At 37.7% G+C, this 14,847-nt stretch overlaps 1 protein-coding gene across 1 annotated transcript in view; it reads right to left on the bottom strand.

The window, feature by feature from the left end:
• Positions 1-14,847, bottom strand: part of EFCAB13 (EF-hand calcium binding domain 13) — a 216,171-nt gene that overhangs the window by 97,710 nt on the left and 103,614 nt on the right. The window contains exons 16-18 of the mRNA XM_061392253.1: positions 12,234-12,305; positions 8,524-8,664; positions 7,204-7,275 (exon numbers count right to left, since the gene is read on the bottom strand). Of these exons, the coding sequence (XP_061248237.1) occupies positions 7,204-7,275; positions 8,524-8,664; positions 12,234-12,305 (285 nt within the window). The remainder of the gene's footprint in view (positions 1-7,203; positions 7,276-8,523; positions 8,665-12,233; positions 12,306-14,847) is intronic.

Genomic DNA, 14,847 nt, shown 5'->3' with positions numbered 1-14,847 from the left:
GGATTGAGGGCAGGAGGAGAAGGGGACGACAGAGGATGAGATGGCTGGATGGCATCACTGACTCGACGGACGTGAGTCTGAGTGAACTCCAGGAGTTGGTGATGGACAAGGAGGCCTGGCGTGCTGCGATTCATGGGGTCGCAAAGAGTCGGACACAACTGAGGGACTGAACCAAACTGATAGGCTATATTTTACTTAACCAAACCCCTAGTGATGGACACTAAGTTACTTTCATTTTTCCTCCCATAAACAATGTTACAATGAGCATTCTTGTACATCTCTCTACAAGAGACTCTCTGGGCTATTTACCTAAGACAGAATTATCAAGTCCTAAGAAATATCCATACTTAATTTGACAAGTACTGCCAGCTTTCTATGCAGAATGACTCTCTATACACTATTTTACCTACCCAACAGAAATTCTTGAGTATTCCCACCTCTCTTCATATACATATTTAGCCACTGGGGTTTCTTCTTATGTGTACTGACTTCTTATATCCTTCCAATGAATATTTTTCTAACTAATACTGAGTTGCAGAATTTCTTACATGTTCAAGATATTAATCTTTAGTTAGTCCTAAAAGTTGTAATTATCTTCTTCCAATCTATTCAGTTCAGTTCAGTCGCTCAGTCGTGTCCAACTCTTTGCGACCACCAGAATCACAGCACGCCAGGCCTCCCTGTCCATCACCAACCCCCAGAGTTCACCCAGACTTACGTCCATCGAGTCAGTGATGCCATCCAGCCATCTCATCCTCTGTCGTCCCCTTCTCCTCCTGCCCCCAATCCCTCCCAGCATCAGAGTCTTTTCCAGTGAGTCAACTCTTCACATGAGGTGGCCAAAGTACTGGAGTTTCAGCTTTAGCATCATTCCTTCCAAAGAAATCCCAGGGCTGATCTCCTTCAGAATGGACTGGCTGGATCTCCTTGCAGTCCAAGGGACTCTCAAGAGTCTTCTCCAACACTACAGTTCAAAAGCATCAATTCTTCGGCGCTCAGCCTTCTTCACAGTCCAACTCTCACATCCATACATGACCACAGGAAAAACCATAGCCTTGACTAGACAGACCTTTGTTGGCAAAGTAATGTCTCTGCTTTTCAATATACTATCTAGGTTGGTCATAACTTTCTTTCCAAGGAGTAAGCGTCTTTTAATTTCATGGCTTCAGTCACCATCTGCAGTGATTTTGGAGCCCAGAAAAATAAAGTCTGACACAGTTTCCCCACCTATTTCCCATGAAGTGATGAGATAGGATGCCATGATCTTCGTTTTCTGAATGTTGAGCTTTAAGCCAACTTTTTCACTCTCCACTTTCACTTTCATCAAGAGGCTTTTGAGTTCCTCTTCACTTTCTGCCATAAAGGTGGTATCATCTGCATATCTGAGGTTATTGATATTTCTCCCGGCAATCTTGATTCCAGCTTGTGCTTCTTCCAGTCCAGCATTTCTCATGATGTACTCTGCGTATACGTTAAATAAGCAGGGTGACAATATACAGCCTTGATGTACTCCTTTTCCTATTTGGAACCAGTCTGTTGTTCCATGTCCAATTCTAATTGCTGCTTCCTGACCTACATATAGGTTTCTCAAGAGGCAGATCAGGTGGTCTGGTATTCCCGTCTCTTTCAGAATTTTCCACAGTTTATTGTGATCCACACAGTCAAAGGCTTTGGCATAGTCAATAAAGCAGAAATAGATGTTTTTCTGGAACTCTCTTGCTTTTTCCATGATCCAGCGGATGTTGGCAATTTGATCTCTGGTTCTTCTGCCTTTTCTAAAACCAGCCTGAACATCAGGAAGTTCACAGTTCACATATTGCTGAAGCCTGGCTTGGAGAATTTTGAGCATTACTTTACTAGCGTGTGAGATGAGTGCAATTGTGCAGTAGTTTGAGCATTCTTTGGCATTGCCTTTCTTTGTGATTGGAATGAAAACTGACCTTTTTCAGTCCTGTGGCCACTGCTGAGTTTTCCAAATTTGCTGGCATATTGAGTGCAGCACTTTCACAGCATCATCTTCCAGGATTTGAAGTAGCTCAACTGGAATTCCATCACCTCCACTAGCTTTGTTCGTAGTGATGCTTTCTAAGGCCCACTTGACTTCACATTCCAGGATGTCTGGCTCAAGGTCAGTGATCACACCATCGTGATTATCTGGGTCTTAAAGATCTTTTTTGTACAGTTCTTCTGTGTATTCTTGCCATCTCTTCTTAATATCTTCTGCCTCTGTTAGGTCCATGCCATTTCTGTCCTTTATCGAGCCCATCTTTGCATGAAATGTTCCCTTGGTATCTCTAATTTTCTTGAAGAGATCTCTAGTCTTTCCCATTCTGTTGTTTTCCTCTATTTCTTTGCATTGATCACTGAAGAAGGCTTTCTTATCTCTTCTTTCTATTCTTTGGAACTCTGCATTCAGATGCTTATATCTATCCTTTTCTCCTTTGCTTTTCGCTTCTCTTCTTTTCACAGCTATTTGTAAGGCCTCCCCAGACAGCCATTTTTCTTTTTTGCATTTCTTTTCCAACCTATTACATATCTGGTAATTATTTAGAGTCCTTCATTTTATTATCACAAATGCTTAATCATGATATAATCAAATCTTTTTTACTCAGTGGCTATACTTTTGGGAATATTGTTTATAATAAATTATTCACAGCCACAGGCAGAATATTTTCTCCATCAGCTTTAATGTGTTACCTTTTAGATTAATTCATTTGAAGATTATTTTTGTATATTGTATGAAGTCGTAATCCACCTTCATTTTCTTCCATACAATGAGCAAGTTTTCCCATGTTGTTGTTCAGTCGCCCAGTCATGTGTGACTCTTTGCAGTCCCACGTACTGCAGCACGCCAGGCTGCTCTGTCCCTCACCATCTTGATGTCATCTCTATCATGTGTCAAGTTTCTCTAAATAGGAGTCTCTGTGGATACCAATACTGTGATGCATTGGACTACTTGTAACACTTCATTACACACATTCAATAGTATATTAATATGCAAAGCAACCCATATTATTCTATTTTCAAAATGGTCTTAGCTATTCATGGATCCATAATATTCTAAAATAAATGCCAATAAATACCAATCTTTCCATTTCTAAACTCATCAAGGAAAAAATAATGGGGGAGAAGGCCCAAATCAATAAAATCAGAAATGAAGAAGGAGAAGTTACAACTGAAGCCGCAGCAATATAAAGGATCGTGATTTTACTGTATGGACAATTATATGCCAATAAATGGGCAACCTAGAAGACCTGTGTACATTTCTAGAAATCTATAATCTTCTAAGACTGAATGAGGAAGAAATGGAAAATATGAACATACCTGCTACCAGTAAAAAACTGAATCTGTAATTTTAAAAACTCCCAACAAAGTCCAAAATTAGATGGCTTCACAGGTGAATTCTACTGAATAGTTAGAGAAGAGTTAATACCTATCACTGTTTCAAAATATTGCAGAGGAAGGAACTCTACCAAACTCATTCTATACAGCCACCATTGCCCTGATAACAAAACCATAAAAAGAGATTCAGTGTAATTCTTATCAAAATACCAATGGTATTTTTCACAGAACTAAAACAAATAATTCTAAAATTTGTGTAGAAATACAAAAGACCCTTCAAATAGCCAAAAAATCCTGAGAAAGAAGAATAAAACTGGAGACATCATAATTTCTGATTTTAAACTATACTACATAGTAATCAAAATAGTATGGTACTGGTACAAAACAGACACACAATTCAATGCAACATAATAGAGAGCCCAAAAATGAACCCACACTTATGTGGGCAATAAATCTATGACAAAGGTGGGAGAACACACAATAGGGAAAAGACACCTTCTTCACTAAATGGTGTTGTGAAAACTGGGAAGCTACATGCAAGAAATTAAACTGCACTCCCCTCTCACATGATGCAAAAAAATAAATTCAAAATGAATACTTAAATGTAAGACGAAACTTCTAGAAAAAACATAGGCAGGATGTTCTTTGACGTAAGTCTTTGTAATATTTTTTTGGACATGTCTCCTTAGGCAAGGGAAACAAAAGCAAAAATAAGCAAATGGGACTAACTCAAACTAAACTAAAATCTTTTTGCATAGTGAAGGAAGCTATCAACAAAATGAAGAAGCTACCTACTGAATGTCAGGTGATATTTGCAAGTAATATTAATGTATCCAATAAGAGTATCCAAAATATACAAAGAACTGGTATAACTCAATGCCAAAAAAATAAGCAAACACATTAAAGAACAAGCAGAGGATATCAATACATATTTTTCCACAGAAGACATACAGATGACCAACAGGTACATGAAAAGATGCTCAACATCACTAATCATCAGGGAAATGCAAATCAAACCCACAATGAGATATCACCTCACACCTGTCAGAATGGCTGTTATCAAAAAGACAACAAATAGGGGCTCCCCTGGTGGCACAGTGGTAAAGAATCCATCCGATGCAGGAGACACAGGCTCAATCCCTGGTCCAGGAAGATCCCATATGCTGTGGAGCAACTAAGGCATGCACCACAACTATTGAGCCTGTGCTCCAGAGCTCAGGAACCACAACCACTGAGCCCACGTGTGGAAACTGCTGAAGCCTGTATGCCCTAGAGCCTGTGCTCTGCAACAAGAGAAGCCACCACAATGAGAAGCCAATGCACTAAAACAAACAGTAGCCCCTGCTTGCTGCAACTGGAGAAAAGCCCTCTCAGCAACGAAGACCCAGCACAGCCTAAAAATAAATAAATAATAAAAAAAAAACAAGTATTATTTTTTAAAAAGACAACAAATAACAAGTTTTGGCAAGATGTGAAGAAAAGGGAAATCTGTACTGTCGGTATGTAATTTGGTGCAACCACTATGGAAAACAGTATGGTGGTTTCTCAAAAAACTGAAAACAGTGCTACCATTATGACTCAGCAATTCCACTCCTGGGCATATATCCAAAGAAAACAAAAACATTAATTAGAAAAGAGATAGTCATCCCTTTGTTTACTGGTGCATTTATAATATCCAAGATATGGAAGCAACCTAAGTGCCCATCAATATATGAATAGACAAAGCAGATGTGCTGTACATGTACAATGCAATACTATTCAGCCATAAAAAAGAATAAACCCTTGTAATTTGCTGCAATATGGATGGACCTAGATGGTATTATGCCAAATGAACTAAGTCATACAGAGAAATACAAAACTATATGATTTTAATTATATGTGAAGTCTAAAAAAAAAAAAAAAAACAAGAGAAGTAAACAAAAATAACAAAAATATAAACAGATTTTTAGATACAGGGAACAAATAAGTATTTGCCAGAGGGGAAAGTTTTGGGAAGAGAAGAAAATAGGTGAGGGGAATTAAGAGGTGCAAACTTACAGTTATCAAAGAAATGAGTCATGGGTATGAAATGTACAGTGAGTGGAACATAGTAACTATGTAGTGTCTTTGTGTGGTGACGTAGGGTAATTAGAATCATTGTGGTGACAGTTTGAAATGTTTAGAAATATCAAATCACCATGTCACGTAATAGGAATTAACATTGTGTTGCAGGTCAATAATACTTAAAAGCAAACTCATAGAAAAAGATATCAGATTTGAGGTTACCAGAGATGGAGGACGGAGGGTGGTTAAAAGGTAAAAACTTCCAGGTACAAGATTAATAAGCACTAGGGATGGGATGTGCATCATGATAAATATAATTAATGCTGTATGTTATATATGAAAGTTATTGAGAGTAAAGCCTAAGGGTTCTCATCACAAAAAAAAAGTATTATTTCTATTTCTTTAATTTTGTGTCTATATGAGAGATAGATGTTCACTAAACTTACAGTGATAATTACTTGATGTATATAAATTAAATCACTATGCAATACACCTTAAACTTATATAGTGCTGTATATCAATTACATCTCCATAAAACCAGAAGAAAAAAAGAATGAGGTAGCTTATAGAATATAATAAAACACAGAACAGTATCTAAGACACACTGTTAAGTTTTTAAAGCCAATTATGGAATATTATGGGCCTCCCACGGGATGCAAGTAGTGAAGAGCCCACCTACCAATGCAGGAGACCTGGGTTCAATCCCTGGGTAGGGAAGATCTCCTGGAGAGGGCATGGCAACCCACTCCAGTATTCTTGCCTGGAGAATCCCCATGGACAGGGGAGCCTGGTGGGCTACAGTTCATGGGATCACATAGAGTTGGACACAACTGAAGTGACTTAGCACACATGCACATGGAATATTATGGGCACGAGATTGAACCCAGGTCTCCCACATTGCAGGCAGATTCTTTACCATCTGAGCCACCAGAGTAGCCCAAGAATACTGGAGCAAAGTAATCTAATTTTAAAATAATAATTTGGAATACACAAATATTCATTGATCTAAAGGAAAAAGCCTAAAAGAATATTTACCAAATATTAACAGGAGTTTTCCAGACAGTGACATTACAGAGGCTACACTTTGTATTTCTTAAATTTCTGGTCATTAACATTTTTTTTTAACTTTTTATTTTGTTTTGAGGGTATAGCCAATTATGGAGAAGGAAATGGCAACCCACTCCAGTATTCTTGCCTGGAAAATCCCATGGACAGAGGAGCCTGGTGGGCTACAGTCCATGGAGTTACAAAGAATCAGACATGACTTAGTGACTAAACAGCATAGCCAGTTAACAATATTATGACAATTTCAGGTGGACAACGAAAGGACGCAGTTGTACAATACATGCATGCATTCTCTGCCAAACTCCCCTCCCATCCAGGCTGCCACATAACATTGAGCAGAGTTCCCTGTGCTATACAGTAGGTCCTTGTTGGTTATCCATTTTATTTATTTTTTTAATTTTATTTTATTTTTTAACTTTACAATATTGTATTGGTTTTGCCATATATCGCAATGAATCCACCACAGGTATACATGAAAATATTGCCTTTAGCATATAATACAATTTTCTTATTTTGACTATGAAAAAGATCAAGACCTTATTTTTTCCCAGTCTTTTCCATCAGAAATGCACAATTCTTAAATGAAAAAGAAAATAGTAAAATTTACCATAATTGGAAGTGCTCAAATATAGATGAAACAAACATTTGTCACAGATACCACAGAGAAGATTAAGCATCCAATATAGTGTTTGACTAGATGACCTCTGAATGAGTCCTGAGTTGCTTTTTAACAGTTTACCATAAAGATCTTACCAATAAAATTGGAAAATTTCTGGGTGTCACTCAGAGTCTTCATATAGTCTTTAACATTCACCATGTTGTCTTCTGGAAGGAAAAGAAAGAGAGGTCACAAGAAAGAATTTGTGGACAAAATAATATTAAAAATACAGCATCAGATTTCTCTGGTTGTCCAGTGGTTAAGAATCCACTTGCCAAGATACTTGGGGGATCCCTGATCTAGGAAGAATCCACAAGATGTGGGACAACTAAGCCCATGCACCACAACTACTGAGTCTGTGGTCTAGAGCCCACCAGCTGCAGCTGCTGAGCCCCCACACCACAACTACTGAAGCCTGAGAGCCTTTAGCCCATGCTCTACAACAAGAGAAGCGACTGCAATGAGAAGCCTGTAAACTGCTCCTAGAAAGTAGCCCCTGCTCGATGCAACTAGAAGAAGCCTAGGCACAGCAACCAAGACCCAGTTCAGCCAAAAATAAATAAACTAATTTAAGTGTATATAGTATCAAAATCAGCATACCACTTTTATATTGAAAATTTTAAAGCTTTAATTTATTCTTGAAAGTTTTATTTACCAGATACTCTGAATTCATTTTCATCCAAAATGCCTTGTGATAAGATTGTAGATACATGAGCTCTGTGCAAAAAAACTAAAAACACCAAGAAACTTTTAAAGTCCAGTAACTTCACTCTGCCCAAAGCAACAAAGCTAGGATTTCTACTCACAAGTTCTGAATTCAAACTACTCTTCAGTCACTAAATTAAGATATATCTGAGGAGAGAGGATTACAACAAGCCCACTCTCCATAAAATTTCAACCTGCTTGTTAAAATTATTCTCATAACTGCAAATGAGGAAAGACTCCTTTTCAAAGACAATATTTAAAATAACAAGCAAATACCTACAGATATTTGCTCAACAAAGGAATTGAATTTACTTCAACAAAGACCTTGCACTTTCTTTATAAAGAATACTTATAAAGACTAGCCCTACAGAAAATAAAATATTCAGTTCAGTCGCTCAGTTGTGTCCGACTCTTTGCAACCCCATGAATCACAGCACGCCAGGCCTCCCTGTCCATCACCAAGTCCCGGAGTTTACCCAAACTCATGTCCATCGAGTCGCTGATGCCATCCAGCCATCTCATCCTCTGTCGACCCCTTCTCCTCCTGCCCCTAATCCCTCCCAGCATCAGGGTCTTTTCCATTGAGTCAATTCTTCGCATGAGGTGGCCAGAGTACTGGAGTTTCAGCTTCAGCATCAGTCCTTCCAATGAACACCCAGGACTGATCTTCTTTAGGATGGACTACCTGATAGAAGTATTTAAATGCTTACCAGAAACAAAATCTGACTGAAGAATTTTCTCTACTTCTTTAGGTGACTTAATTCCAATATCTCCTAGAAAACCTTCCAAGTTCTTCCCAGGTATCATGTCATCTTCGGGCAAATTAACAGCTAAGACAGTCTCCTGTGATTCTAGAAATAGAAAGAAGTTATTTAGTAACTGATCTAGCCTCTGAATTTAAAAGCAGTAGCCATCACTAAAGGCTTTTGTCAGTGGCAACCCATGGTTTATTATCACATCCTAAATTGAGGAGTAAGAAATCTCAGTGAAGAATACAGACCTCAGGAAATGCTATGTCCACCAGTATAATATACAAAGAGTTCTTTATCACATTTCTCTGGTGCTAATGTAAAATTGGCATAACCAAGATGATTCATATAGCTGAATTTTTCACTACAGTTACACAGAAGAGTTATTTTACTGGGCTTCCCTGGTGGCTCAGTGGTAAAGAATCTGCCTGCAATGTATGTGACCTGGATTCAATCCCTGGGCCGGGAAGATCCCCTGGAGAAGGGAATGGCTACCCACTCCAGTATTCTTGCCTGGAAAGAGGAGCCTGGTGGGCTACAGTCCATGGCGTCACAAAGAGTCAGACATATGGAGTTCTAATAGTAGCAAGCAAAATTAACTTTATTTATTGAGGTGAAATAAATTTTAAAATCATGAAAACTGTAAAATATGAAACACAGTATCACGAGGGCTCATTCATCTTTTCTCTTCAATTCTACCAAGACTCAATTGTATTCTAGCATCTGGAATTTTGCTTCACATCCAGCCTTTTCAAAGGAGGCAGTGTTAAGTCAGATAGATCTGCATTCAAATCCTGACCCTGGAATTTGTGACCTGGAACTCTGTGACCTTGAGCTAATTTTTACTACTTAACCCCTCTATAAATCTCAGTTGTCTTATATATAAAATGAAATTATAATAGTATCTACCTCACTAGGTTGATATGGAGATTAAATATGAAAATATAAAGAAAAACATTTAAAACAATGTTAGACGTATCAGTTCAGTCAGTTCAGTTGCTCAGTCATGTCTGACTCTCTGTGACCCCATGGACTATAGCATGCCAGGCTTTCCTGTCCATCACCAACTCCCAGAGCTTGCTCAAAGTCATGTCCATTGAGTCGGTGATGCCATCCAACCATATACTAAGGGTTTATTAAGTGTCATTATTACTAGCAATAAAATAATTGTCATTTTTATTATAATTATTAAAACCAACAAGAACTAGCTACAAATGGTAATCACAGATTCTTAGTGTCTTAGATCCTGCCTCACTTCCTGTTCCCCTAACATTATTAGGAGACAACTGCAGATGGCAATTTGAGTTTTGCCAACACCTAAAAACCTGTATCAGCTCTTCTTTGTCTTAACTAAAATTTGGTTTCCTTTAAAATACTGTTTCCTTGCATAATCATCTTGAGTACAGTCTATTCATCTTCCCATGTTCCATATACCATAGGACCAAGAAACAAAGCACCATTCTCCTGGTTTTCTGCTGCCTGTTGAGCCTATTTTGAGCCTATTTTAGTCCAACTTCAATCAAAATGTATCGCTCCCCTTTAAGGTTCAAGCCTGATATTCAACTATGCCACCCTTCTGACACCATTTTCTATTACTTCCTGACCACTCCTTCATAGTCTCTAAGGATTTTGGCACATTGATCATAATCTTCCCTCAACTCTATATCCTATTATCACCCAATGATAATAAGGATGATCCTAACCTCAGAGCACCTTGACTTCTTAACTGCCAACAAGCCTTCACTTTCTTTCCAAAGTCATCCACACCAATGGCTATTCTTAATCCTCATCATTACCCAGCATTGCCTGTCTCATCCCTAATATCCTAAACTACCAGATCAGACACTGACCATAATCCTTTAAGACTATATGTGCCTTTGTTGAAGGGAAGTACAGAACTTTGCACATTATGCCTCCTCTCCAGGCCCCTCCAAGTTCTCCAGTGGACAGTGGAGACACAGTGAACTAGCCTGATCAGTTATAACGGAGGGCCTGCTATGTTAACTCCTTCCTTCTTGGGTAGCCCTTGTTTACTCTTCCCTGTAGTTATTGGTCTTATATTGCACTGACTGGCACATGCCAATGCCATCTCCCTAGTTCCTGTGACCATGCCCAAGATTCAGGTACCTAACCTGTTCTCCTTTCTCAATGGCTTAATTTCAACATTTTTTTTCTTACCATCTGAGCTCTCCTCTCTGATTTCAAAGTTAACTATCATTTGCTAAGCAGATAATATGTACCTAATAACTATGCTTTATATGTATTTTTGCAGTTGATCCTGGCAACTGTATGAGAAACACGATGTTTTTAGCATCCTTGTTTTAAAGATGAAGAAATCAGAATGGCCTCGAGTGAGTAGGCAGCTAATAAGTCAAAGAACCACACCCCCATCTCTTATCATACTCCATAGCCCATGCTCTTTTCTACTACTATGCACTATTTCCTATTCCTTAGCTAATCTAATTAACTACTATACTATGTTGATGCTAATTATGTTATGACCCAGGTAAAATACTTATATGTAAACCAGAAAATATTAAATACATTTCTTAACCTAAAAGAGAGCTCTCAGTTCAGTTCAGTTCAGTTCAAGTCGCTCAGTCATGTCTGACTCTTTGTAACCCCATGAATCGCAGCACGCCAGGCCTCCCTGTCCATCACCAACTCCCAGAGTTCACTCAGACTCACATGCATCGAGTCAGTGATGCCATCCAGCCATCTCATCCTCTGCCGTCCCCTTCTCCTCCTGCCCCCAATCCCTCCCAGCATCAGAGTCTTTTCCAATGAGTCAACTCTTCGCATGAGGTGGCCAAAGTACTGGAGTTTCAGCTTCAGCATCATTCCCTCCAGAAAAATCCTAGGGCTGATCTCCTTCAGAGAGCTCTAGTGGTGGGTATTTCATATGCCAAGAAAGCCTATGTATTGAAAATCTATAAAGTATATTGTGTACTTCTTTGCACACAGAAATGACTCTGCATTGGTTTCCCTAACATTTGTCTGAGTTGTCATTCTTTTCAAGAGTGCTCACTGATCAAATAGTCATTTGAATGGTTATTCAAATAAATCACCAGTAATACTGTTTTAAACATATTTTCCAAACAAGAAAGTGCACAAACCCCACAAGCACTATCTTCATTGGTTTCAGTCCTACATCTTTAACTTTTAAGCCAAAATGGAAGTCAAATAATAGAAAACTTGTGCCACTGAACTGCACATGATCTCTCTGATATTTAACAAAAACATGATAAGTGTCTATTAAATAAGCAAAAGGAACATGATAAGTGTCTATTAAAGAAGCAAAAGATTTATGAGAAATTATATAATATAGAAGCCTATACACAGGATGGAGTCCTAAGTCTGAGGCTTAAAATGATATATAGAATTTTCATATCTGGAAAAATTGTAAGGCCAGTAGCTGACTCTATATATAAAGTCCTAAAAACAAAAAGAGTTAAAAATAGGTTTAAGCAGGTCCCTTTCTACAAAAAACCTTTTTCTTTCATTAAGAAACCTGTCAACTTTTAATCAAAACCAAGCTCTGCCTACCTAAAAATAGATCAATGTCAATATGTTAATCAGAAATTAGCACAACCAGAAAAGATAAAAAGCAAAACCAAAGGCATCCCTTCAATAAAAATAAATTTAATAGTCACAAGTAATCCAATACTTACCTTCTAACTTGGAGGTATCATGCATTTCCTTTACCACTTTTGCAAATTCTTCAATCTGTACTTTGTCACCTTCTGTAAGAAAAACATTTTAAATAAATCAGCCTCACTGAAGCAAAAGTTGGATTCAATAAAGAAATCTTTGAAAATGTAAATTACTTGATGTATTCATAAGAGTTATATTTCCTTTGTATATTGTTGAGTGACCAAAAGATTAATTTTATGGAATGAATAAACCTTATGGCTGCAGAAATCAGGCTGAGATTTTCATTTCCAATAGTCAAGAGAAACTATGCAATCCATATCACTAGAAATAAAACTAAGAGACAAATCTCAATTTAATTTTAGCCTTTCAAATGTTTGAAGATAAAAATACTGTAGCAGATGTAAAACTTTTTCCAAAGTCAGATGGTTCTATAGCTAGAATTTCTGATTGATGTTTACACCTATTTCTTACACAAAAATACATAAGTATTAGATTACAAAGTCAAAGTGACAAGCGCTTTGTTTTCTGAATCTGAAACAGGGAAAATTAATTCAAGGATTTAGAATTATTATAGTTTATAATCATAGACTAGAATACAGTATAAGCAGAAAGTGTATCGACAGCAGATAAGACCTTGCCTAGAGCTTACATATATAGCTACAAAGGCCAAAAAGTATATGAAAAGGTGTTTAATATCACTAATCATCAAGGAAATACAAATCAAAACCACAACAAGATATCATCTCACATCTGTTAGGGTGGCTATTACCAAAAATAAATAACAGATACTCGTGAGGATATAGAGGAAAAGGAACTCTTATATACTGTTGATTGGAATGTAAATGGGTACAGTCATTGTTTTTAAAGTACAGTGGTTCCTCAAAAAAATTAAATATAGAACTACCACATGATCCAATCATCCCCCACCTTTTTTTATTATATATACATGATGGACTATTAATTAGCCATAAAAAAGGAAATTCTGCCATTTGTGACAATATAGATAAGCCTGCAGGGCATTATGCATTTCATTATGTGAAATAAGCCAAACAGAGAAAGACAAGTACTGTACGGTATTACTTATATGTGGAATCTAAAAAAAGAAAACAGTTTAATAGAAACATAAAGTAGATAGGGGCTGGGGGAAGGGGAAATGGAGAAGCATAGGTCAAAGGGCACAAACTTTCAGTTATAAGAAAAAGAGGTTCAATAAAAGAAAAAGAATAATAAATTCAGAATAAAATCTAACGTACAACATGGTGATTATAGTTGAAAATATGGCAGTTTACACCTGAAAGTTGCTGAGATTAGATGTTAAGCATTCTCATCATTCACACACACACAAAATTAAATATATGAGGTAATGGGTGTAAATGTGTTAATTATCTTGATCTTGTTAATCCTTCCACTACATCTTTCAATCATAATAGTATGCATTTTATATACAATTATGATCAAGACCATCCCTATGGAAAAGAAATGCAAAAAAGCAAAATGGCTGTCTGAGGAGGCCTTACAAGTAGCTGTGAAAAGAAAAGAAGCCAAAAGCAAAGGAGAAAAGGAAAGATATAAACATCTGAATGCAGAGTTCCAAAGAATAGCAAGAAGAGATAAGAAAGCCTTCTTCAGCGATCAATGCAAAGAAATAGAGGAAAACAACAGAATGGGAAAGACTAGAGATCTCTTCAAGAAAATGAGCAAAGATGGGCTCAATAAAGGACAGAAATGGTATGGACCTAACAGAAGCAGAAAATATTAAGAAGAGGTGGCAAGAATACACAGAAGAACTGTACAAAAAAGAGCTTCACGACCCAGATAATCACGACGGTGTGATCACTCACCTAGAGCCAGACATCCTGGAATGTGAAGTCAAGTGGGCCTTAGAAAGCATCACTACGAACAAAGCTGGTGGAGGTGACAGAATTCCAGTTGAGCTATTCCAAATCCTGAAAGATGATGCTGTGAAAGTGCTGCACTCAATATGCCAGCAAATTTGGAAAACTCAGCAGTGGCCACAGGACTGGACAAGGTCAGTTTTCATTCCAATCCCAAAGAAAGGCAATGCCAAAGAATGCTCAAATTACTGCACAATTGCACTTATCTCACACGCTAGTAAAGTAATGCTCAAAATTCTCCAAGCCAGGCTTCAGCAATATGTGAACGGTGAACTTCCTGATGTTCAAGCTGGTTTTAGAAAAGGCAGAGGCACCAGAGATCAAATTGCCAACATCCACTGGATCATGGAAAAAGCAAGACAGTTCCAGAAAAACATCTATTTCTGCTTTATTGACTATGCCAAAGCCTTTGACTGTGTGGATCACAATAAACTGTGGGAAATTCTGAAAGAGATGGGAATACCAGACCACCTGACCTGCCTCTTGAGAAATCTGTATGCAGGTCAGGAAGCAACAGTTAGAACTGGACATGGAACAACAGACTGGTTCCAAATAGGAAAAGGAGTACGTCAAGGCTGTATATTGTCACCCTGCTTATTTAACTTCTATGCAGAGTACATCATGAGAAATGCTGGACTGGAAGAAACACAAGCTGGAATCAAGATTGCCGGGAGAAATATCAATAACCTCAGATATGCAGATGACACCACCCTTATGGCAGAAAGTGAAGAGGAAC

This window comes from Bos javanicus, chromosome 19, assembly GCF_032452875.1.
Source record: "Bos javanicus breed banteng chromosome 19, ARS-OSU_banteng_1.0, whole genome shotgun sequence".
Taxonomy (NCBI): domain Eukaryota; kingdom Metazoa; phylum Chordata; class Mammalia; order Artiodactyla; family Bovidae; genus Bos; species Bos javanicus.
The sequence above is the reverse complement of the archived record's forward strand: the minus strand, read 5'-3'. Positions and strand labels throughout refer to the sequence as shown.